We start from the raw sequence: 25,865 nt of genomic DNA, 5'->3' as shown, positions 1-25,865 counted from the left end.
TCTCTCAAGGAGGGGGACAGTGAGGGCCTTGAGCCATGTAGTGCCTGATTTGGGGAAAGAAGCGAGGATTATATCGGGTTGACTTTTTAACTGATAAGATCTTGTTTTCACACATGAGACACGAGTTTTTTTATATAATGTTTGATTCTAAAACCTCAATGATTTGCTTTTTTCGGTAATGCGGTTAAATAAATAAAAACATGGGTGGTCGCATGTCAACTTCAAATATTTGGATTGAAATAGTTCTCAAAGACAGAAGTAGAAAAGATTACGCAAATGGAGAAATGTTGTCTTAACATTACAAACAAGAAATGATGAAAGAATGCTATTTTTTTACTTCTTTTTCATTATTAGCATTCGAAGTAACTAACAAGTTAAACAAAGTAAACAACAAATGAAACTTTCAACAAAAAGAGAGACCGAATTCAAACAAAATGCGCTTTTACCTCTAGGTTTAATCGGACCAAACAAGACCTATTAAACCAAGTTTCCAGTGTTCCTCGAGGGAGTAAAAAACCTTGGCTCTGAAGTAAACTTACATGTTGGACTTTAGCCATTCATCTCCATCGGACAATTGCTGATCCCCACGTTAAACCGGCTCCAAAACCGGATGTGGCTATGGTATGTCCTGGTTTGACTTTTCCGCTTCTCACTGCCTCATCAAGAGCTAGAGGAATCGAAGCAGCGCTCGTGTTACCGTAATTAGCCAAATTCGATATGACTCGCTCTGGTGGAAAATGAAGCCTTGTAGCCACAGAGTCTATTATTCTCTGGTTCGCCTGCAAATATATTTCAAAAACATTCAGTCGTTTATTACTAAGCTCTAACTACTACCGATGAAACTTGAATAAGTGATAAGATTTTGATAAGAAGATGACCTGATGGAGGAGGAGCCAGTCGATGGCAGAAGCAGGAAGACCAGCTTTTTGCAGAGCAGACTCAATAGATTGAGGAACACATTTGACAGCAAAGCGAAACACCTCTTTTCCATTCATCTGAATACAAGAATATGAAGATTGTTTTGGTGGAAAGTCTCCAAACACCGAGCCATTGGAGCTTGATTCACCATCAGTTTGGGATTCTTTAACAGAGGCATTCAAATGCCTGCAAAACAGAGAATCTTACTGTGGGTTCTCAAGGGAAAAATAAGAAGATGAATCTTATGCCAAGAAAATGGAATGTGAATCTAAATACCTTCGACCGTCCCCATCGCTGTGCACATCAAAACTGAACAAACCATCATCTTCAATATCACAAGCCTGCACATGACAGAACATTTCTTTAAAAACAAAGATTGATATGCAATGTGGCAAGCACTCGTCTTATGATTATGTTACTTGTGAATACTTACTAGAGGTTATACTCTGCTTCATTAATTCAGTGAACATTATATACGAACTTTGAATATAATGTGTGCACGAGATTGCTTAAAAGCTTCATAAAGCATAGTACCTGAACAACCACAGCACCAGCAGCGTCCCCAAATAGAATGCAGGTCCCTCTATCCGTCCAATCAACAAACCGAGATAAAGAATCAGCTCCAATCACTAAAACATTCTTAAAACCTCCCCCTGAATTTAAGAAAGGGGCAACAGTTATACACTTATCTTACTAAAGTACTCATCAAGTTTTCATCATAGTTGACTTTTTACCCCTTATATGACAAGCAGCTGAAACTAGCCCCAAAACAAATCCACTACAAGCAGCTGTGATATCGTACGCCAATGGGTTCTTTGTGCAACCAAGTGCCTTTTGAATCTGCCATCCACAGAGAATTTTCACAAATCAAACAACAAGAACTCTCTTACTCCAACAAAGAGAAATTTTAGAATTAAGGGTCAAACAAATACCTGTGGAGCAGCACCAAATAGATCATCAGGAGTAGAAGTGCACATCAAGACTAAGTCAATATCTTCAGGAACAACCTCAGCCATTTCAAGAGCTTTGGTTGCTGCTTCTACTGCTAAGCCAACCAAGCTATCTTTGCCTACAATAATAGTTTTACAAATTAACGTCTCTCCACATATCACTGAATGGTACCCTCAACTTATCATAGCAGAACAAACCAATGTTACTTATAAGTTTACCTGATACAACTCGACGGTTGCGAATACCAGTACGAGTAGCTATCCATTCATCATTAGTATCGACTATTTTCGCAAGATCATCATTAGAAATCAAAAGACTTGGAACCGCTGATCCACATCCAATCAACTTGCAGCCACTCGGCACTAACCTTTAAGTTAAAAAAAGAAGCACAATGAATCAGAGACCATTTAAATGCATTCTTCAAAAAGCCAAACTTGTAATAAATTAGGCTTAAAGATCATCTTAAAGCTAAAGCTATAAGACTCTACAATAAAGATGTGATTTTTTCATCTTAATGACAAAAGAAGGATCTTGAATCAATGGAATATTAAAGAATCTGAGAAGAAGAGAGGACATAAAGATGTGATTTTTATTTATGTCAACCTGGGACGTTGATATTGAGAAGGAGACGAAGAAGCATCCTTATCGATGGAGCTGAGGGTAGAGCACAAAACCCTTTTAGAGAATCGAGTGGAAACGCAAAACCCAGATCGAGAAACTCCAATCGGAACATTGATTCTGCTTCGTAGGTTAGGAATCGAAGGAGAAGTGAAGAACCCAGATGCATTCGCCATTCTGATTGAATTTGATAGATAACAGAGGAATCAAAGAACAACGAAACGAGATTGGTTCAATGCAAAATCAAGGATCTTTCTATCTCTTTCAGCTCGAATTTAGCGTAATGCTAGAGATTGCATCACCGGAATGAATGAGAGAAATTGCGAAGACAAAGATTCGAATTTGAGCTTTTTCTTGTATTGCGATTTTGTGTGTAAGAGAGAGAGAGGAGAGTGTGTAAAGAAAAAAAAAATCAAATCTTCGGAAGTACCGAAGCGAAGAGAGGAGGAGACAGGGGAGGTGAGTGTGACAGCTCAGTTTTGAGGAGATTCCAATGCCATTCAAAACTAAAACTACTCCTCTCTCTTTGTTTAGTTTATTTTGTTTTTGTTTATCTTTTCAATCAAAACCAAATTTATTTACAAATTGACATGTAACACCCCCCAATTCATGTGGTAAATGGAAACATCAAAAAACATATCAGTATATTATGAAAGTATTGATTTCATTGACTATCAAAACAAGTACTGCATGATAACTCGAGATAGTGATGATGATTCATATGTAGAGTTTTGAGAGGAACTCATGATGTCACATTTCATTTAGCATTGGCTCCTCCTCGCTGAGTGGTGTGTTAGTTAATTTTTTGTGTATGTTTGTTGTTGTTTGCTCGAAAAAGGTTGGTCACTGTAAAATTTCCTATGATACCAAAATTAATGCATCACGTTATGATGATAAACATAATTTAACTCCATAATATAATATACTACTAGGATGTGTTAAATATTTTTTTAAAAAAGTTGGAAACGCATGCTATCAAGTAATTTGGATTTTTCTTAAATTACATGTGTTACTATGAATATATGGGACATAAACAAAAAAGGTGGTTGAGTACCGGTCATGTATTAGTAGGTGTTGGGTGAACAACTTGAAGAAGAATAGCTAGGAGATTAACCAAATTCACTTTTAATTAATTGATGTGATTAAAATTAAATTAAGGTGTGGCTGTAGCATAGAAGAAGGGTTTTTTTTTTTTTTTTTTTGAGCAAACAGAAGAAGGGTAAGATTAAACCAAATCCACTTTCAAAAATATAATTGTGGTGAATTAATTTAAAGGAATAAAATTTATTGCCGAAAACTGTAAATGTGAAAAAGAGCAAATGTTGTCATATGTAGTTGGTTTGTGTGGACCGTTTTAATAAACAGAAGCTTCATGCCTTCATAGTTTGGTGGCTGAGACCTTTTACGGATAGAGAGAAGACCACGAACAGAGTAGCCACAAACCCCATTCAAACACACAAATGTGTAATCAGACCAAATTAAAGACAGAAATATGAGTAATGAAAAAAGAAAACACTTCATAACCTGAAACCCATTAGAGAGCATGATAAACTATAAACCTATACACATTAACGTAAGAAGCGGTGGTTGGTAGCTTCAACCTCCCATTCAAGACCTTCAGTCCATTCTTTCTCTCGGGTGTTTGAGCGAAAGGCTTTTCAGCTTTGGTCATCCTATTGCAACGACTGTCTTTAGACAGGGAAAAGGTCGATGGGAGTTAAATGTTCAGCTCCGGTACACTAGACAAGCGTAAAAATTTCAGCTATTGAAAAGGAACAATCTCTGATTCTTCACACCTACAGTAGCATTCTCTTTGCTTATTAGAGCTTCTTGTTGGTCTGAACATTCAACATCAATATATGTAAGAGTTGGAGCAAACATCACCCACGTCAACTCCCGTAGGCATTTATAACCTTGTACATACACATCAGAAAGACTCAAGAAGCATGGATTTACCGGATTTCGAAACAGAGAACTTGTGTTGCTTTGAAATGCACGTCATGTGTAAGATGCAACTTCTCGAAATTAGTGTAATCTCCCAACACAAAACGATTCTCCATCCAACACAAGACGCAAATCAAAACTAATTGATGAGCTTAGAATTACAGTTCTCCAATCTCATCTCCCTAAGAGCAGAGCACACAAACTCTAAACACCCACAGTGATCACGCAGAATACTCGATACTCTCACAATGATCCACAACACTTCTATTTAGTCAATAACACTGACTGGGCTAGAGTCTTCACTTAACTCTATGAGCTCCCATTATCTTATCATCATCACAAGAAATTCACATCCCAATAAAGTTGCAACCATTTTCAATAGCCTTTAAAGTATGTTTCATGTGAAAAGGCATAAAAAAAAAAAGAATTACAAAAAGAACTCATAGAAAGCAATACAGAGTTTGAAAGATGAGAGAGATAAATAGATATGGAAAGCAGAGAGAAATTAAACCCAAATGATGAAAAGCAAATCAGACTTATCCCAAATAAGAGAAAAACCAAAACCGAAAACAAATAATAACGAGACTTGTGGAACACGAAACACAACACCGACTCATGTGTCCCACAACTCGCAAACACCAAACGAAACGATGCGCTGCATCACTTTATCAACTTTGAACTTGCTGTCTTATCAACTCATGTGTCCCATGGCTCCTATTATTAAAATTAACACACAGGACGGTCTTTGAATTTTGGTGGCCTAAAGCATAGTTAAATAATTTGGTTTCTAAAAGCTAATATTTTTTTTCATTACAATAGTAAAATATAACTAAAAACATAAAAAAAAACTATTGAATATTTTAACGATGTAAAACAATCTAAAAATTAATTTTTCTAATTTTTATCACAGCAACATCATTGATTAGGATTCATAGTCGAGTTCTTAGACAATATCTCTCTTGATATACATTATTACTAATCCAAAATAGTTAATAATATTTTTATAATAAAATAAAGATCAAGGAGAAGAAGTAATTGAAAAAACAAAAGCGTACAAGCAGCAATGATGGATGTTCTTGTATATATTTTCTAAATTTTAGTTTTGTTTGAAGAAATTAAATATTATAATATATAGTAGTCAAGTTAAATCAAATATTTGTAGACTTTATTGTTAAAAACAGAAGTTAATTTTAAACATAGAAAAACATAGAAAAAAACTATTGAATACTTTAACGATGTAAAACAATCTAAAAATTAATTTTTCTAACTTTTATCACAGCAACTTCATTGATTAGGATTCATAGTCGAGTTCTTAGACGATATCTCTCTTGATATACATTATTACTAATCCAAAATAGTTAATAATATTTTTATAATAAAATAAAGATCAAGGAGAAGAAGTAATTGAAAAAACAAAAGCGTACAAGCAGCAATGATGGATGTTCTTGTATATATTTTCTAAATTTTAGTTTTGTTTGAAGAAATTAAATATTATAATATATAGTAGTCAAGTTAAATCAAATATTTGTAGACTTTATTGTTAAAAACAGAAGTTAATTTTAAACATAGAAAAACATAGAAAAAAACTATTGAATACTTTAACGATGTAAAACAATCTAAAAATTAATTTTTCTAACTTTTATCACAGCAACTTCATTGATTAGGATTCATAGTCGAGTTCTTAGACGATATCTCTCTTGATATACATTATTACTAATCCAAAATAGTTAATAATATTTTTATAATAAAATAAAGATCAAGGAGAAGAAGTAATTGAAAAAACAAAAGCGTACAAGCAGCAATGATGGATGTTCTTGTATATATTTTCTAAATTTTAGTTTTGTTTGAAGAAATTAAATATTATAATATATAGTAGTCAAGTTAAATCAAATATTTGTAGACTTTATTGTTAAAAACAGAAGTTAATTTTAAACATAGAAAAACATAGAAAAAAACTATTGAATACTTTAACGATGTAAAACAATCTAAAAATTAATTTTTCTAACTTTTATCACAGCAACTTCATTGATTAGGATTCATAGTCGAGTTCTTAGACGATATCTCTCTTGATATACATTATTACTAATCCAAAATAGTTAATAATATTTTTATAATAAAATAAAGATCAAGGAGAAGAAGTAATTGAAAAAACAAAAGCGTACAAGCAGCAATGATGGATGTTCTTGTATAAAAGCCAGCGAAGTGAAGGCTCGAACACAAGTCTTACCACATAATTGCAGGATACAAAGCCAACTGACCTGTCTAATCTCATCAACATATGTCCCTAAAATATTTTTAATATGGTGTGGCGTGCTTTGCCTGCTTTATGGGTGGGCCGGCCCTGTTAACACACAAAAAGAGATAAGAGGCATTAAAGATGGAAGCAGTTAGAATCCTTGAAAATCAAATAATATGTTAGACCTTTTCTAAGCATGAAGAAGATAAGAATCGGAGTTTTGTAGCTTCGTCTTCCCATTCCACACCTTCAATCCATCCTGGAGATTTGTAACGTATGATGCATCCATTTTCACCCTGCTTGCCACTTTTGGAATCGAGTGGAAGCTTTTTCAGATTTGGACATCCCCATACTATGATATTTTCTAGACATGGAAAGGGTAGAGGAGTCCAATATATATTCTTCAGCTTTGGTAGATTTCCCAATTGAAGAACATGCAGCTTTTGGAAAGGAACATTCCCTGATTCTTCAACTTCACAAGCTTTCTCTTTGTTTATTATATCTTCTAGGTCGTTTGAAAGACGAATACTAAGATTTCTAAGATTTGGAGCGAACATTAGAAACGTCAATTCCCTCAAGCTTTCACAACCTATTATAAAAACTTTGACGAGGCTCAAGAAGTTAGATATCCTTCCGATCTTTATCTCAGAGATACGACAAAACTCAACTCTGAATTCCCGAAGCTTGTCCATAGATCCTAAAAGTGATATTCCAGTTGATTCAAGATGTCTATTTGGTGATGATAAAATTTCGGGAAAGATCTGTAGAAATCGTGTACGACTCATCAGCCTAAGAGAGCTAAAAAATTGCTCCAGAGTTGGAGAAACATTGAAAGTTGCATTTAAAATCTTTAAATGTTCCAAAGTTTCCAACTCCTTCACTGTGTCGAGATCCCATGGCAATCCAGATTCACGTAATTTCAAAACTTTCAGATTATACAGACTTGATATCCCAGCAATACTTTCAAGCTTCTCTGTATACTCCAAATCCAAGTGAATTAGTTTTTTCAACTCTTGTAGTACCTTCTTCTTTGGCAAACAGCGTATCCTAGTTGAACTCAAGTTGAGATAACGCAAGGAAACTAGATTTGATATTCCTTCCGGCAATTCAGAGAGACTGCGATTACCCGATAAATCCAAAACAACTAACTTTGGCATGTAATTGAAGAATTCACTCGAGATATCTTTCAATGTAAACGACAAACGTCCATATCCTCCCACTCCCATGAGGAAAGTTGTGAGTTCCATACATTCAGGACTCCCAACGAGATGAACAATATTATTCTCCATTAACGACATCCTTCGCACAACGTTCCAATTCTTCACCTTTGGAATCTCACGTAACCCAACACGTGCACGCACAATGAAGGACTCTTTTTGTGTTCCCAATTCAGAAGCAATCCATAGGGCCATTTCACGAACAACGTCATGCATACGCACAACACCTCGTCCAAGGTGATCATCCCACTCCATCAACAATGATGCGCGGGCAAGACTACCAATAATCTCATAACCCTTGTCCTCGGCCCTCTCTATACCTTCACTTCCATCTATGATATTCTCGCATATCAATTGCTCTATCAATTCATCTTTCACAATTTCATCATCTTCTGGATATAAAGCACAATACAGCAAACACGACTTTACCTGCTCCCCCTTAAGACTATCATAGCTATACTTCAAAAGCGGAAGGATCTTATCGTCCATGCCAAAAAACTCTGCAGCGTATGAATTCAAAACATGTATCGCATGACGCCATTCTTGTACCTTCGTCTTGGATGACATGGTCTCGCCTATGATTTTGAGAGCCAATGGTAAGCCACAACATTTTTTAGCAACTTCTCTTGCAAGTTCGGGGATTCCCGGATCGCTTCCAAGTGTTGTTTGCCCAACCTTCTTCTGGAACAAATCAAATGCTTCATTGTCTGCCAAGCATTGGACTTCCATTGGTTTTCCAACCCCCATCCGAGCACATACATCCTGTGAACGAGTGGTAAATGCCAATTTACATCCTTTCTGTGTTCTTGGATCCGGAACTCCGATCTCAGCTAAATCCACCTTCTCCCATATGTCATCTAAAAACAACACAAAACTCTTTTTCCTTAAGAAATTGAATAAACGATTAGTCTTTTCACTTTTATCCATTTGTTTCCATTCCTCTCCATTAAGACCAACATTCTTAGCGATTTCCTCTTGAATCTTCTCCATCTGTGAGTCTTTAGACACCACAACCCAAATAACGTAGTCAAATCCCCGTATATCGTTACTGAGTTTATTGTTGATCTGTTTGAGAAGAGTTGTCTTCCCTACACCACCCATACCGTACATACCCATAACAGCAACTCTATCTTCCATGAGATGTTTCCATGCCTTGTCGAGCATTGTTTCTTGACCAACAATTATCGGTTCAAGAGGTTGTTCCTCCACCGCAGGCGTTTGAGCTTGCGCAGCGATCACGTCAAACTCTTTATTTTTCAGTTCCTCAACTTTTCCCAACGTTAAGAAAACACTTTTCCCGTAACGGTGGCTTGACAGTAAACTCATAGAGCAAAACCCAAAAAGACACATCCTTTGAAGTTGAACATCTCTATCATAAAGAATATCACTGACTTCTTTTTCGACAATGACAACTCTATTAAGCCATACCTCGAATTCGGCAAGCCTTTGTAGACCTCTACCCTCCTCAATTGTGAGCCGTCTTGACATATCATCCCGCTTAGCCTTGAGGTCCTCCATGGTTCTCTCTAGATCCACAAGATTCTTCTCGAGATTTAGAATGTATCTTACACTCGTCTCTAGCCATTCAGAGACTTCATTTACGCACGGATCAAAGGAGGGCGTCGAGAAAGGGAGACCCATTTTACAGAAATTGAGAGATCTGAAATTTGAAGTTTACTAGTTTGAGCATACGTACCAGAAACGATATGCAAAGAACAATTGAAGAAAAGACTTAAGTTTTGGTCCACTCCAAATAATATTAAATTTTCTCGTTCGAGTGAGTCTAAAATATGAGATACTTTGCATGGTTGAAAAGCACCGACAGCCTTTGCCGACAGTGACAAATTTTTTTTTTTTGCTCAATTACTTTGGTGGTTGCCCGAAGCAGTAATTACATACTGACACTTTGAATGGGTCGTTTTAAATTAAATGAATCTGTGTTAGATAGAATAGTCTTCGCCTTTTCAACAGAACGTAAAACACACACGTTGTAGTGAAACAATATGAGCAATCATCACACAGTGAGTTAGCAATCTTCTCTCATTTCCCACTATATGCATGCCTTTCACTTTCTGTCGTTAATAATATTTCTTTCTTCCAAAAGTATATAAGCCACTTCACTTCAGATGCAGTTTGATCGGTTTGTGTACATATTGTAAGAGAAACTTGCGCGAACAGGCGAAACCGATTGTTTTGTGTCAAGCAAAAAATAATTAAAGGTACATTACTTTCAACTTGAGAAAAGGTATAGACTACTAATCGTAGCATCTCCCTATTTTCAAACTTTCTTTGAAACAAAACCATTAATCATACTTCAAAACTTAAATAACAATGAATAAATTGTAAAATAATTATACTAATTAATATTGGCATCAGTTCCTGTGTTGAATATAAAAATAGGTTAAGAAAAAGTACAGAAGAGGAGATCTATTGTAAACCTTTTACGGGATTAACGTTAAGAAGCGAGCCTTGGTAGCTGCGTCCTCCCACTCAACCCCTTTTATCCATTCTTTATGCTTTCGAAAAAGAACAAGCCCGGGTTCGTCGTCGTCACGTACGCAAGCTTTCTCTTTGTTTATTATGTCTTCTAGTTCATAAGCACCCTCAACAAAAAAGCTTTGTAAGATTTGGAGCAAACATCAGCCACGTCAATTCTTTTAGGCGTTTGCAAGACGATAGATAAATCCTAGATACAGTACTGCCTAGATAGGCTGAAGAAGCTGCAGAGGAGGAACCGTCTTGCTGCTTCTGCTACTTACAAGTTTGTCTATCTTTATCTCAAAAAGAGTACATCCTTCGAAAACGAGTTTAGAAACTTTCTCCACACTAGCTATACGCGATATATCTGATAATTCTAATTGCAACCCACTGAACTCTAGAGCTTGTGTTCACTGTTCAGTACATCAGCTTGTGAGAGCTTAAAAACTGGTCCAAACCTGAATCATAACTCATTTCTATCGTTAGCACTTCTAAATGTTCCAAGACTTGCAACTCCTCCAATCAACTTGTATTAAATTAGGCTTAAAGATCATCTTAAAGCTAAAAGCTAAGACTCTACAATAAAGATTTGATTCTCAAACTTGCCATTCTCATTCAAAGCCTCCAGCACATAGTTATACGCCATAGCACTCATCCTTACCTTTGAATTCTCTCCAGTAGCTTCCTCATAAAACTCCATAGCTTCTTTTTCCATCCCCTTCATTCATCAATTGCCCATAAACCACACCATCCTCAACAAACCCACCAAACTTCTCTTTCAACTCCTCATAAAGCTTCAACACACCATCAGCATCAGAATTCTTCACACACCCCATCATAAGATAGCTATAAACAACAGGGTCCGCAACAAAACCTCTAACACCCATATCTCCATAGCTTTCTCAAGATTATCATTACTAACTAAACCCTTAACCAAAATCCTAAAAGTAGCAATAGAAGGATTCAACGGAGCATTCTCTATAAACAACTTGTAATGCTCCAACGCAATCTCAGGTTTCCTAACATCAAGATAAGCCTGGAAAATCAAATTGTAAGTGATGATATTAGGCGCGATACCAGCTTGGTTAATGAATCCATGCAATTGCAGAAGCGCTCCATACTTGGCTTGCCGAAGCTGCGCAGCTAAAACAGCGTTCACTGTAAAAATCGTCGGTTAGGAATGGCACTTCTAAATGTTCCAAGACTTGCAGCACAAAACCCTTTTAGAGAATCGAGTGTAAACGCAAAACCCAGATCGAGAAACTCCAATCGGAACATTGATTCTGCTTCGTAGGTTAGGAATCGAAGGAGAAGTGAAGAACCCAGATGCATTCGCCATTCTGATTGGAATTGAATCGAAGAACAACGAAACGAGATTGGTTCAATGCAGCAAAATCAAGGATCTTTCTTTCTTTCTTTCAGCTCGAATTTAGCGTAATGCCAGAGATTGCATCACCGGAATGAATGAGAGAACAAAGATTCGAATTTTAGCTTTTTTCTTGTATTGCGATTTTGTGTGTATGTGTGTGAGAGAGAGAGAGAGGAGAGTGTGTAAAGAAAAAATATCAAATCTTCGGAAGTACCGAAGCGAAGAGAGGAGGAGACAGGGGAGGTGTGAATGTGACAGCTCAGTTTTGAGGAGATTCCAATGCCATTCAAAACTAAACTACTCCTCCCCCTTTGTTTAGTTTTAGTTTTATTTTGTACTAGATGGTTATCCACGCAAGGCCTGTGTTGTGGTCTAGTTGGCAGTTTCTAGTTTTTTTGGTCTTTTTCATTCTCTTTTGTATTACTATTTCGTTTTAATTAAGCATATGTTTATACACTATATGTTTATCCCATTTTGTTTAGATGTGTACAATTGTGGCGTTTATTTTTTATGAATTATGAAAATGTTGTTTCTTGCTTATGAGGATCCAATCTTATCATTGACTGATATTGTTTCCAATACATTTATTGTATTATAGATTTTCTAATTAATTGCTTATGTAAACCCTTCATATATATATATATATATTACTTTCTAAATTAAAATATAAAATCAAATTTTTACAACACATATGAGATATAACAACATTTGATATTGGTGGAAGAGGAGGAGAGAATGATTACTTATAAGATAATAATCCAAATTAGATAATGGAGATAAATCTTTTAAAATAAGAACAATGTAAAATATATATGATGTAGTCTCTAAAATTAAAATTTAGCATTAAAAAATTATAATGATATTTCATTTGTTTTTTACAACCCGTACAACCCCTGTTTTAAAAATTGCTAGGCGTTAGTCGGGCGGTGAAGGAGGGCCTAGCGATTAATCGGAAAATCGGATTTAAATCGGGTATTAATCGGGGACTAGTTTTACGGATTTTTATTATTATTTATAATAAATAATAAAATATCTAATGTTTACGGTTATATAAAATGTTTTACCGAGATATTATTGAAATATTTGATGGCTCAGTTGGTTGAAGGTTTGCTAAGAGTCTCTAATGTGATCGGTTCGAATCCCTTCGTATGCGTTGTGTCCATTTTTTTCGTTTTTATTAGCAAGGGGCAAAATGGTAATTTCCTAGTCATCTTCTCCACTCCACATACGATTCAGATACTTGAAAAACCTAATCTATGGCAGCCAGCTTTTTTGATTCATTTTTTACAGATTTCATCATATTTTCATCTGATTATAACATAGAAATAGTAGATCTCCACCCTTAACATCATATTTAAGTGAAAAATCAACTAAAAAATAACTTTTTTTTTTGGATCCGATTTTTGATCCGAATTGAGTATAATCGCGGCGGCTCCTTGCTGCCTAGTGATTAAGCGGCGTGGAATCGGTCAAATCAGCCGATTTTTTGAACAGGGCGTACAACAAAGTTGTAAACGCATGTTATCAAGAAATTTGGATGTTTCTTGAATTACATGTGTTACTATGAATATATGGGACATAAACAAAAAAAAGATGGTTGAGTACCGGTCATGTATTAGGGCATCTTTAAAGGGATAACACTTTTTAGTGTTCTTAGATTAAATATAATAGGAAAATAATCTAAGATCAGTTGTTAAAAACTTTTGCTAAAAAGTTAGTTATAGGGAAAACATGTTTAAGATCATTAGATTTAATAATAAAATATTCTTAAACATATTATAATTATAAAATCTAATAAATTTGGTATATAATATTATAATAAAACTTATTACAATTATATAATATTTCTTAAACATTTTTTTAAACTTATAAACTTTTAAAATAGAAATATTATAAAAGAACATTTAAATTTGAAACTTATAAAACTTATAATAAAATTCATAATACAATACCAAATATTGATGAAACAACAAAACATTGTAAATAAAATTTTGTAAAAAAAACAAACAAACATATTACTTAATTAATTAAACAAGACAAATATTTTATTTAATTAATATATAGTTTAATATGTTTATTTAATTATTTAAGAGTATTTTATTTAGTGTTGGATTGTGAAACAAATCAATTTTTAAGGATAAATCTGGATTTAAAGATCAAAACAGTATGAAACTCCATAGAGAAAATCAATTGTTTATTTTGTAAAATCAGTTGGTTTCAATGTCCATGGACCCAAATAGTTCCATCTGCCTCTTACGCTCTTCTGCAGCCTTCTTCTCCTTACGCTCTTGTTCAGCCTTATACTCAGTAACAGCCTTGTCAAAAACGCTTCTCACATGTCTGTTCATTTGCATGAGTTCTTGACATGCATCTTTGAAAACTTCCTTCGCTGGATCGCCTATAAAAAATCACAAAGCCAACAAGTATTTCTTTGTTAGACACAGATAAAAAAGTTTCTGATAGAGTAACAGGGCTTTGCAAATGGTTTACCTGTAGTCTGGACCCATATATTGACGCTTTCAAGAGAAGGATGCGGGATGGTGTACGCACCCACGGTTACTCTTGGACTACAGAATTAAAACAACAGCAATGGTTAGTTAGTGGCATAATCATTAATTACAGACAAAGGTTGAATAGCAATTAAAGACCCTTATTTCTTAATCCTTTGATACAATGAGGAATCTATCAGTATCACCACAAGATGAATGTAATTGTAAACCAAAATCACAATACAATGGCACAAACATAGAAATGTGCACAACCGATAATTCAATCAGAATATGAAATCTCTCTTCACCCATAACATGAATTTCAAACTGATAACATGAATGCATAAATGAAATTGCATTATCAATTCCAATAACCTTTTATTACTAAGATGATGGAGGTTGAATCGCAAACAATGGATAGAAGAATCTCTAGTCACATTAAACATGAATGTAACCAACAAGTACTCAAAATCAAGGTCACAATCACAGCATGTACAAGCACACACATGAGTTCAATTACTATTAAATCCAATCTCAAACTAACAATTTACCTGATTATCTTCAAAACAACTCAATAACAAATTAGCAGCCTTAGACTCATTCTTAATGAGAGAAACTATGATCTCAATAGCAAGCATTAGAGAGTCATGAACTTAAACTGTGAGCTCATAAAGCCAAAAGCCTTCTGTTAGCTACACATGATCATAGTGCAGTCATTGCACAAGCATAAGTAGAATCTCAATAGAAACTGAGCAGAGAAGAGCAAGTCTAGTGCTTTACATCTCACTTCCACTAATCCAACCTATCGATCACATTAGCACTCAAAATAGCGAAACATAGACATGGATCAAACATCACGAACTCTAAAGAACACATTCTCAGCAGATGTTGTTCATGGATACAAACAAGAAACAACATCAAATTCTCAGCATATGTTGAATAGACATTCAAACAGATCCAAATTACAGGAAATTTTAGCTAAACATCATCAAAATCAGAGCTTTAGAACACTATCAAATTTGCCACTCATCGAGTTCACTACCTATTGAGCTATTCGAAGCCCGTGAAGATGAACGAATACTATCAACAGAGACAACCACTTCCTTCCCACCAAGACTCCTATCTCTCCTAACAACTAATTTAGGATTACTTTGGAAATTGCCCTTTAAGACTGATCCTAATTTCAAAAGAACCCTAATTGCAAAACCGAACACGAATCCAAGCATAACCACACCGCCGACAAACTGCATAGTTGATTTTTTGCAAGAAACGACGACTCTCCGGTTATCGTCAAGCGCGATTAGTGTTTGCAAGTCGGAGAACGCGTCTTTGCTTGAATCGAGAAACAATTGGAATCTGGAATTAGCTAGTTTTGAAATCTGGTGAACGTCTAGGGTTAAGCTGAGGCTTTGGTCTTCGTTTCCGGCGGGAGACGAAGTGGTGAGTGTGAGGAGATTGCCGTCGGTGTTGTCGTAAGATGAGCCATTGGATTTACGGTTCCGGCGAGGACGAGGACGACGGCGTTTTGGAGTGGAGAATGGTAAAAGAGGAGACTTGTAGGTTTGGGATTTGGTGAAGCAGTGTCGTGGAAGAGAACCAGATGAAGAAGAAGACGAAGTCATTGTTCGCTTGTGGACTCGTCGACAATGCCACGTCACACAAGAACTACCCAAATAACAGTTCTCAAATAAGATCAGTTTTTATGATCTAAACCCACTTTTTTTTAATTTTTTCTAATTAAAATAAGTCTAAGAACACCCTTACTGATACACCGATAAAGATGGCCTTAGTAGGTGTTGGGTGAACAACTTGAAGAAGAATAGGAGATTAACCAAATCCACTTTTAATTTAATTGATGTGCTTAAAATTATACTAAGGTGTGGCATAGAAGAAGAGTAAGATTAAACCAAACCCACTTTAAAAAATATAACTGAAGTGAATAAAATTAAAGGGACAATATTTATTGCTAAAAGAAAATGTAAATGTGAAAAAGAGCAAATGTTGTCATATGTAGTTGGTTTGTGTGGACCGTTTTAATAAACAGAAGCTTCATAGTTTGGTGGCTGAGACCTTTTACAGATAGGGAGAAAAGACCATGAGATCATGTTTACGATAACAGAGTTGCCACAAACCACATTTAAACACACAAATCTGTAATCAGACATAATTAAAGACAGAAATATGAGTAATGAAAAAGAAAACACTTCATAACCTGAAATGCATTAGAGAGCATGATAAACTATAATCATATACACATGAACGTAAGAAGCGGTGGTTGGTACGTAGCTTCAACCTCCCATTCAAGACCTTCAGTCCATTCTTTCTCTCTGTGTTTGAGCGAAAGGCTTTTCAGCTTTGGTCATCCTATTGCAACGACTGTCTTTAGGCAGGGGAAAGGTCGATGAGACAATTAAATAATCAGCTCCGGTACACTAGACAAGCGTAAAAATTTCAGCTATTGAAAATGAACAATCTCTGATTCTTCACACCTACCACAGTAGCCTTCTCTTTGCTTACTAGAGCTTCTAGTTGGTCGGAACACTCAACATCAATATATGTAAGAGTTGGAGCAAACATCAGCCACGTCAACTCAACTCTGGTAGGCATTTATAACCTTGTACATACACATCAGAAAGACTCAATAAGCATGGATTTACCGGATTTCGAAACAGAGAACCTGTGTTGCTTTGAAATACACGTCATTCATGTGCAAGATGCAACTTCTCGAAATTAGCCTAATCTCCCAACACAAAATGATTCTCCATCCAATCGAGCCATGGACGCAAATCAAACCTAATTGATGAGCTTGAAGTTACAGTTCTCCAATCTCATCTTCCTAAGAGCAGAGCACACAAGCTCTAAACAGATTAGTTCACGCAGGATACTCTCAAAATGATCCTCGCACTTCTATTTAGTCAATAACACTGAATGGTCTTCACTTAACTCTATCAGCATCACAAGAAATTCACATCCCAATAAAGTTGCAACATCGATAGCCTTTAAAGTATGTTTTATGTGAAAAGGCATAAAAAAGAAAAGAACTCATAGAAAACAATACAGAGTTTGAAAGATGAGAGAGATAAATAGATAGGGTATTTTTACTCCATGGAAAGCAGAGAGAGAGAGAGATAGAAAGTTTCCCTTTAGAACAAATTTAACCCAAATGACGACTTTATCAACATTGAACTTCCTCCCTTAGTAAGCCTCGGTCTCCTATTATCAGAATTAACACACACAAAAAGAGACAAGAGGCATTAAAGATGGAAGCAGTTAGAATCCTTGAAAATCAAATAAGAGAAGAGGAGAAATGTTAGACCTCTTTTATGCATGAAGATAAGAAGCGGATTTTTGTAGCTTCGTCTTCCCATTTCACACCTTTAATCCATCCTCGAGATTTGTAACTTATGATGCATCCATTTTCGCCCTGCTTGCCACTTTTGGAATCGAGTGGAAGCTTTTTCAGACTTGGACATCCCCGTACAACGATTTTTTCTAGACATAGAAAGGGTAAAGGAATCCAATATATATTCTTCAGCTTTGGTAGATCTTCCAAATGAAGATCATTCAGCTTTTGGAAAAGAACATTCCCTGATTCTTCAACTTCACAAGCTTTCTCTTTCTTTATTATATCTTCAATGTCTTTTGAACGAAAAATACGAAGAGTTCTAAGATTTGGAGCCAACATCAGGAACGTCAATTCTCTTAGGCTTTCACAACCTATTATAAAAACTTGGACGAGGCTCAAGAAGCTACATATCCTTCCGATCTTTATCTCCGGGATACGACATTTCTCAATTCTGAATACCCGAAGCTTGTCCATAGATCCTAAAATTGATATTCCAGTTGATTCAAGATGTCCATTTCCTGATGATTCAAATTCGTTACCGATCTGTAGAAATCGGGTACGACTCATCAGCCTAAGAGAGCTAAAAAAATGCTCCAGAGTTGGAGAATCATTGAAACTTGTAGTTAAAATTTCTAAATGTTTCAAAGTTTCCAACTCCTTCACTGTGTTGAGATCCCATGAAAATTCAGATGCATGTAATTTCAAAACTTTCAGATTATACAGACTTGATATCCCAGCGATACTTTCAAGCTCCCACGTATACCCCAAATCCAAGTGAATTAGTTTTTTCAACTCTTGTAGTACCTTCTTTGGCAAACAGCGTATAGCAGTTGAACTCAAACTGAGATAACGCAAGGAAACTAGATTTGATATTCCTTCCGGCAATTCAGAGAGATAGCTATTTGATAAATCCAAAACAACTAACTTTGGCATGTAATTGAAGAATTCACTCGAGATATCTTCCAATTGACTCCTTCCCATGAGGAAAGTTGTGAGTTCCTTACATTCAAGACTCCCAACGAGATGAACAATCTTATTATCCAATAACGACATCCTTCGCACAATGTTCCAATTCTTCACCTTTGGAATTTCACGTAACCCAACACCTGCCCGCACAATGAAGGCCTCTTTTTGTGTTCCCAATTCAGAAGCTATCCATAGGGCCATTTCACGAACAACGTCATGCATACGCACTACACCTCGTCCCAAGCCATCCTCACACTCCATCAACAATGATGCACAAACAAGACTACCAATAATAACATAACCCTTGTCCTCAGCCTTTTCTATATCTTCACTTCCATCTATGATATTCTCGCATATCAATTCTTCTTTCAGAATTATAGCATCTTCTGGATGTAACGCGCAATATAACAAACACGATTTAACATGTTCCTCCTTAAGGCTATCATAGCTATATTTTAAAAGCGGAAGGATCTTATCGACCATGCCAGAAAACTCTGCAGCATTTGAATTCAAAACATATATAGTGTTACGCCATTCTTGTACCGTCTTTTTGGATGACATGGTCTCGCCTATGATGTTGAGAGCCAATGGTAGGCCACAACATTTTTTAGCAACTTCTCTTGCAAGGTCGGGGATTCCCGGATCACTTCCAAGTGTTGTTTCACCAACCTTCTTCTGGAACAAATCAAATGCGTCATTGTCTGCCAAGCATTTGACTTCCATTGGTTTTCCAACCCCCATCCGAGTACATACATCCTGTGAACGAGTGGTAAATGCCAATTTACATCCTTTATGCGTTCTTGGATCCGGAACTCCGATCTCAGCTAAATCCACCTTCTCCCATATGTCATCTAAAAACAACACGAATCTCTTTTTCTTTAAGAAATTGAATAAACGATTAGTCTTTTGACTTTTATCCATTTGTTTCCATTCCTCTCCATTAAGACCAACTTTCTCAGCGATATCATCTTGAATCTTCTCTATTTGTGCCTCTTTAGACACCACAACCCAAATAACGTAGTCAAATCCACGTCTATCTTCGCTGAGCTTATTGTTGATTTGTGTGAGAAGAGTTGTCTTCCCTACACCACCCATACCGTAGAAACCCATAATACCAGTTTCATCTTCCATGAGATGTTTCCATGCCTTATCGAGCATTGTTTCTTGACCAACAATTATTGGTTGAAGAGGTCGTTCCTCCACCTCAGGCGTTTGAGCTTGTGCAGCGATCACGTTAAAATCTTTATTTTTCAGTTCCTCAACTTTTCCCAACGTCCAGAAAACAGTTTTCCCGTAACTGTAGCTTGACAGTAAACTCGTAGAGCAAAACCCACAAAGACACAGCCTTTGAAGTTGAACATCCCTATCATTAAGAATATCACTGACTTCTTTTTCGACAATCACAACTCTATTAAGCCATACCTCGAATTCGGCAAGCCTTTGTAGACCTCTATCCTCCTCTCTTGTGAGCCGTCTTGACAAGTCATCCCACTTAGCCTTGAGCTCCTCCATGGTTCTCTTTAGAGCCACAAGATTCTTCTTGAGATTGTGAGTATGACTTCCTCTCACGTCTAGCCATTGAAAGACTTTATTTACACACGGATCACAGGGCACCGAGAAAGAGAGACCCATTTTACAGAAATTGAGAGATCTGAAATTTGAAGTTTACTAATTTGAGCATACGTACCAGAAACGATGCAAAGAATAATTGAAGATAAGACTGACGTTTTGGTCCACTCGAAATAATATTAAATTCTCGTTCGAGTGAGTCCAAAATATGAAAAGCACTGACAGCCTTTGCAGACAAAGACATTTTTTTTTTTTTCAACTGTTTTCAAAGAAAATGAGAAAAATCTTTTAGCTTCGAAAACATCGGATACCAAATTTGTAAGATCTTCAAAAAGTTTAATTACTTTGGTGGTTACCCAAATCAGTAATTACATACTTACACTGGCTTGACAGTAAACTCTTCGAGCAAATCCCACAAAGACACAACCTTTGAAGCTCAGTTGTCCTAACACTTAACAACCCATTGACTTGACTTTCAACAGTCACAACTCTAGTAAGCCATACCTGGATTTGGGCAAGCTTTCGTAGACCTTTATTCTCCTGTCTCTCCACCCTTCTTGACAAATCATCTCGCCTTGCCTTCAGTCTTCCAAGGTTATCTTTAAAGCTGCGAGATTCTCCTCAAGGTTGTGAATATAACTATTTTTCACACATAACCATTGAGAGGCTTGGTTCACAACTTGATCACATGACAATGAGACTGAGAAGCAACCACCCATCGCTGCACAGTGACAGAGTAAGAGATTCCACAAAGGAACAAAAAAAAAACTGTCAAGCTACTTTAAAATAATAGAGACCAATTCTTTTTTTGCTACTTTAAAATAGATTTCTCACTTTATGCATCACAAAATAAACATTATATTAGCTCTTGTGTCATTGTATGCTTCTCCTTCTCCACCGACACACACAGTGAAACATCAATCAATATGAACAATCATCAAACTATGAGATTCCCTTTTTCCATTTTACTTTTTACTTTCTTGATATTGAGATTTCTCCAAATTATAGTGATTTGAATTATCTTGATCAAGCCAGGTGTTAAGGCAATTAGAGCCATGGTGTGAGCTTAACGATAAAGTGGTTCTTGTGACAGGAGCTTCCTCTGGTATAGGAAGAGAGATCTGTCTTGATCTAGGCAAAGCTGGTTGTAAGATTATCGCAGCTGCTCGTCGTGTTGATCGCCTCAACTCTCTCTGTTCTGAAATCAACAGCTTCGGTTCAACCAGAATCAAAGCAGCAGCTCTTGAGCTAGACGTTTCATCTGACGGGGCCACCATTCAGAAGGCGGTTAAAGAAGCTTGGAAAATCTTTGGAAACATCGATGTGTTGATCAACAATGCTGGAATCAGAGGCAATGTCAAGTCGAGTTTGGATTGGTCAGAAGAAGAATGGAACAAAGTCTTTAGAACCAACTTGACCGGATCTTGGCTAGTATCCAAATACGTATGTCTTTTAATGCGTGACGCTAAACGCGGTGGCTCGGTGATTAACATCTCGTCGATCTCTGGACTTCACCGCGGTTTGTTGCCTGGTGGACTTGCGTATGCTTGTTCTAAAGGCGGGGTTGACACCATGACGAGGATGATGGCTATTGAGTTAGGTGTTTATAAGATCAGAGTGAACTCAATCGCGCCGGGGCTTTGTAAGGGTATAGAGACACACAACACACTGATTCACACTTGGAACGCGCCAAGCCAACGTTTTTCTATTCAATTTTATTAACAAAATTTATCTTTTACAAGGATACAATTTTGTCTCGGCCCTTACTCAACCTATTCTACCCAATAGAATTGAACCCGAACCTATTCTACCCAATAGAATTGAACCCGATTAAGAATGAATCTGACCCTCTTCTCTTTTCTATCTAAACAAACACCTGTGTAGATCTAAGAGAATAAAGTCACCCTCTCTCCTTTTTGCTAAGAGATTAAAACTCACCCTCTCTCTTTTCTATCTAAACTCTCACCAGTATAGATCTAAGAGAAAGAAAAACAATTCTCTGCGCACTTAATCACCACCCTGATTAACGTCACAGAGAACTGGGAACACCTCTTCTAAGCCTTATCTTTGTGGCTTCGAAGCTTACAACTGTATCAATATTCTAGAGTGCTCAAATTGGCTCGTGGCCTACTCCTAGAATATTTATACACGACTTGAGAAACCCTAAAAGGCGAATCTCCAAATATCACGGGATAAGGAAACTGTTTGTTTCTCAGCCTTATCCTTTCCTTAACTCTTGCGGAGAATATTCTTCATATCTCCAAGCAAACGGAAACTGCTTGCTGCTCAAGCTTATCCTTTCCTTTTTTATCACAGAGAATATTTTCCATATCTCCAAGTACAATCTCGTCCATATCTTCAATGCCAAGTCAGCAAGCTTCCTCGACACAACATCACATCCACTCATATCTTGCCACGTCAGCTCACGCATCCATGTCAGCAACTCAGGCGTCTGTGATCTGATGCAGCTTCCTGATTGGCACAACGCTCTGTTCGGCATAACGACTTGTTCCTCACAGCGAGTTGTTCCAGAATCTGCAATTACAATCTCCCCCTTTTTGACTGAGTTTGATACTCAAGCATCTCTCTGGTTCAACCTGAAAAGACACTCCAACAAACACAAGCGAAAAACAGAACAAGCAACAACTAGACAAAACAACAATCATTATCTAGCAAAATCAATCAACAGCTTGTTCAAACAGAACTATGATTAAGAACCTAACAATCAGAAACCCCAGCGGGCTGCAGCGGAAACCATGTTCTTAATAGCTCTCTAATCAGACTTAATCAATTGGCATATTCTCAATCATTAACAACCGAAAACCAATAACCACCACATACCTAAGATCAACCACTTAGTCAATTAAGTCTCCCCCATAAACAATGATTCTCCCCCTAAACCAAGTAGCTACAAGAATTCTCCCCCATAAGTACAGAACTCCTTATCATTAGGCATTGAACAAAAACCAGAACCAGAATCATTCTCCCCCAGCTTGAGTGATCAACTAAGTCAAAAACAGACATATGTAGCACAATAATATACTGAGGTATGGGAATCACTTACTTGCTAACAGTGCTTCACATCCTTAAGCACTTTGATGATCAGTCAAGTCGCCTATTGAAACAGCTTCTTGTTTGTAGGCATGTTGACTATCCTTGCAACCACAACTGAATGTTGGGCAATAGGACACTGGTAGCCGAGAATTCGAACAGTAGATAGCACTTTTGTCGAATCACAGTGGATGTGACCATACACAAGCTTTGCAAGAAAAAACAGCACCTTGTGTATCAAGATCTATGCTTTCAAACTTCTGCTTCACTAATCAGATGAGCTAAGCACAGAACACTTCTCCAATTCGTCATCTGTAGGGAATTCAAATATATGATCCTCTGTTCACTCAACTATCATCAGTCTCACATGTCTAATACCCGCCTAGCCATTTACACTACCATAATCAAACAAAGTGTTGATTGGTCTTGTGAGACTCCAAATGCACAGTTCCTTACAAGAACTATCTTGATCAAACCCTTGACAGTTGACAGATTAGTGTAAGGATCTCATACAGCTTCTCTTAAACAAGTCTCCAATGTAGACACATTCCTGAGGAACTCAACAGCTGCATGCAGCATCATTAAGAGCAAACACAATCGTCTGTTCTTTAACACAACATCGTCCAAACATGAATGTATGATAATGATCAGAGCATCACATCTCTGTTGTCCCTGTAGACATCTAAACCAAAAATCTCATACACAGTTTTCAGAAGCCCAACAGCTTCAAACATACTCATACGCAGTTTTCAGAAGCCCAGCAGCTTCAACCATCCTCATACATCATCAGTGGAATCAAACACAAACGTTCGTTCTTGGATGTATCACGATCCTAACAACAGAGTATCACACCTCTATTTTTCATTGCAGATAACATGTCTCATCACAATCATATGCACCTGCAGATCATCAAGGGTCAAATAATCTCCTTTCACTCTTTTGTTGATTCCACAACACTGAAGCATCAACACACTTATGTCGATGTACCAGGATCGATTCCGTAGGCCGTGACACAGTCTTCTTCCCCTTTGTCTTCTTCGTGTCTTGTTGCTGAAGACTCGGAACAGGACGCTAAGCTTCAAAGAGCTGATGAATACGACTGGGAAACGGTGGACGAAGCCCTGACTTAGCTTGCAGACCCAGCTGTATGATCTGATCATAGATCATTCTCTCAAAATCAAACGGGGTGCAATGCATGATCATGTAGATCACCATGGCTCTGTTTGCTGAAATGTACCCTGTGTTCACCATGGGAGACCAGTTGCTGCAGCATATCTTATGCACATCCTTGATCACGGGGTCCTTGATTACAGTTGACACCAGCTGCTTGCAGGTCTTCACTTTGCCACCAGTAGAAATAGAGCAAGATCCTCCTCCATAATCGCAGCTGTCTGTAGTCTTGGTTCGCGTACATCAACCGCCTGAAGCCTGAGCAAGGCATTAATGCGGCTTGGGGAAAACTCATACACCCAATCTCTGACAAGTACATCAACTGAGTTTTCTTCAATTTTAATTACTGGAAGATTTTCCCAGAACTCATAGACACCATCAAAATCACAAGACCCGATTTGAGTGACAGTTTTCAGCTGACCGGCTTGATCAAGCAGCTCCCTAACTGGATCATCTACTCCCAGAGAATGGCAAATCTCAGCAGTAATGGTTTGAGAAGCAAAGAAACCATACCTTTGAGCAGCATCAACGGATATGAATCGTTTTGAGTCAAATCCCTTTGAAGGAGCCCCGCGAGACGATAATGCACACGTCAAACAGCTGATGGGACATAGACACTTGCTTTGTAGCACAATCCATCTTCTGGTAACAGTCCCTTGCATCAAATACATTGATCAAAGACGGAACTCTAATGAATAACCACCTGTTGTGCACACATGAAATAACAAATTGCAAGCACAATCTTCTGTCTAGGAGCACTCATCAGCCTCCAGTACATGTAGCTTCATTCCTTCGTATCATGGAACTGACACTATACTCATTTATCAATACAAAATGAGTATCAGTCTTTCGAATCGTCCTCAGATGCATGATGACTCAACAAAAATCCTCTAAAGCCCTTTCACCACTAGAGCCAAGTTGTGAATTTCAGTAACAGCTACTTCCAATCCTTCAATACTCCTCTTAGAGAGTCATGATCATTCCTATGAGATGCAACAAGTGAGCTTAAACCTGTAACATTTAACACACACATCAGTGCACACTTGTTGAAAACATACAAACATTTTTCATCAACAATATTTACAATCAACCTCGTGTTTCAACAATCAATCATATGAATTAAACTACAAAACATTGATTCTACAACACATTGTTTTCTTTTCAGCCTCCTATACACAACCTCAGACATCCAAACATTGTTAATCACAGGAAGTGAGGGAACCAGAACAGCAATAGACCATCAAGAGTACTTTTATATTAATTTTTTTAACTTCTTAAAGTAAGAGACTTTCATACCTTGAGATCTGTTTAGTGAAGTTTGCCAACCACTTGTTCAGGACTTCACCAAAAACTACCACAACCTTTTGTGAATCTTCAAAGAGCATCTCTATGATCAGTGGCTAGTCTTTCGCTCTGGCATGCCTTTGATTCTCATGGTTCACCATCAACGTGAAGTAGGCAGCTGGAATTTCCTTTGGAGAATGCATTGACAGGAGTGTATCAAGTCATATTTTTTTTTTTTTTTTTTTTTTTTTTTTTTTTT

At 36.9% G+C, this 25,865-nt stretch overlaps 5 protein-coding genes across 5 annotated transcripts; 1 reads left to right on the top strand and 4 right to left on the bottom strand.

Annotated features, from left to right (window-relative positions):
- LOC104714599 (3-oxoacyl-[acyl-carrier-protein] synthase III, chloroplastic) lies at positions 278 to 12,018 on the bottom strand. Its single transcript, XM_010432023.2, has 9 exons — positions 11,714 to 12,018; positions 2,473 to 2,674; positions 2,088 to 2,236; positions 1,851 to 1,987; positions 1,653 to 1,758; positions 1,453 to 1,571; positions 1,195 to 1,259; positions 879 to 1,104; positions 278 to 779 (listed from the first exon to the last, which is right to left on the bottom strand). The coding sequence occupies exons 2-9, from the start codon at positions 2,661 to 2,663 to the stop codon at positions 558 to 560; spliced, it is 1,215 nt and encodes a 404-aa protein (XP_010430325.1). The 5' UTR covers positions 2,664 to 2,674; positions 11,714 to 12,018; the 3' UTR covers positions 278 to 557.
- Positions 6,406 to 9,621, bottom strand: LOC104714600 (probable disease resistance protein At1g63360). The gene is made up of 2 exons (XM_010432024.1): positions 6,853 to 9,621; positions 6,406 to 6,772 (listed from the first exon to the last, which is right to left on the bottom strand). The coding sequence occupies exons 1-2, from the start codon at positions 9,523 to 9,525 to the stop codon at positions 6,716 to 6,718; spliced, it is 2,730 nt and encodes a 909-aa protein (XP_010430326.1). The 5' UTR covers positions 9,526 to 9,621; the 3' UTR covers positions 6,406 to 6,715.
- LOC104716050 lies at positions 13,814 to 14,300 on the bottom strand (the record flags this gene model as incomplete). The annotated part of the gene is made up of 2 exons (XM_019229689.1): positions 13,814 to 14,129; positions 14,222 to 14,300. Coding segments are annotated over 2 exons (270 nt in total), but the record flags the coding sequence as incomplete, so codon positions are not given.
- On the bottom strand, positions 17,103 to 20,329 carry LOC104714597 (probable disease resistance protein At1g62630). The gene is made up of 2 exons (XM_010432021.2): positions 17,537 to 20,329; positions 17,103 to 17,433 (listed from the first exon to the last, which is right to left on the bottom strand). Exons 1-2 carry the CDS (start codon positions 20,162 to 20,164, stop codon positions 17,416 to 17,418), a joined length of 2,646 nt encoding a protein of 881 aa, XP_010430323.1. The 5' UTR covers positions 20,165 to 20,329; the 3' UTR covers positions 17,103 to 17,415.
- LOC104716049 (3-oxoacyl-[acyl-carrier-protein] reductase FabG-like) lies at positions 20,796 to 24,282 on the top strand. The gene is made up of 3 exons (XM_019230129.1): positions 20,796 to 20,837; positions 21,137 to 21,749; positions 24,209 to 24,282. The coding sequence occupies exons 1-3, from the start codon at positions 20,796 to 20,798 to the stop codon at positions 24,280 to 24,282; spliced, it is 729 nt and encodes a 242-aa protein (XP_019085674.1).

Source organism: Camelina sativa, chromosome 9 (genome assembly GCF_000633955.1).
Source record: "Camelina sativa cultivar DH55 chromosome 9, Cs, whole genome shotgun sequence".
Taxonomy (NCBI): Eukaryota; Viridiplantae; Streptophyta; class Magnoliopsida; order Brassicales; family Brassicaceae; genus Camelina; species Camelina sativa.
This window is presented reverse-complemented; position numbering and strand designations above follow the sequence as displayed.

Bases quoted from the DNA above. Each gene is read 5' to 3' on its own strand.
- LOC104714599 (XM_010432023.2), bottom strand. From the start codon at position 2,663: ATGGCGAATGCATCTGGGTTCTTCACTTCTCCTTCGATTCCTAACCTA. The intron at 1,759-1,850 runs GTATTTGTTTGA...TGTGGATGGCAG, and splicing joins TATTTGGTGCTGCTCCACAG to ATTCAAAAGGCACTTGGTTG. The intron at 1,572-1,652 runs GTAAAAAGTCAA...TCTTAAATTCAG, and splicing joins AGCTGCTTGTCATATAAGGG to GGGGAGGTTTTAAGAATGTT.
- LOC104714600 (XM_010432024.1), bottom strand. From the start codon at position 9,525: ATGGGTCTCCCTTTCTCGACGCCCTCCTTTGATCCGTGCGTAAATGAA. The intron at 6,773-6,852 runs GTCTAACATATT...GTGTGTTAACAG, and splicing joins CTTCTTCATGCTTAGAAAAG to GGCCGGCCCACCCATAAAGC.
- LOC104714597 (XM_010432021.2), bottom strand. From the start codon at position 20,164: ATGGGTCTCTCTTTCTCGGTGCCCTGTGATCCGTGTGTAAATAAAGTC.
- LOC104716049 (XM_019230129.1), top strand. From the start codon at position 20,796: ATGAGACTGAGAAGCAACCACCCATCGCTGCACAGTGACAGA. The intron at 20,838-21,136 runs GTAAGAGATTCC...TGATCAAGCCAG, and splicing joins CATCGCTGCACAGTGACAGA to GTGTTAAGGCAATTAGAGCC. The intron at 21,750-24,208 runs GTATAGAGACAC...TTGTTGCTGAAG, and splicing joins CGCGCCGGGGCTTTGTAAGG to ACTCGGAACAGGACGCTAAG.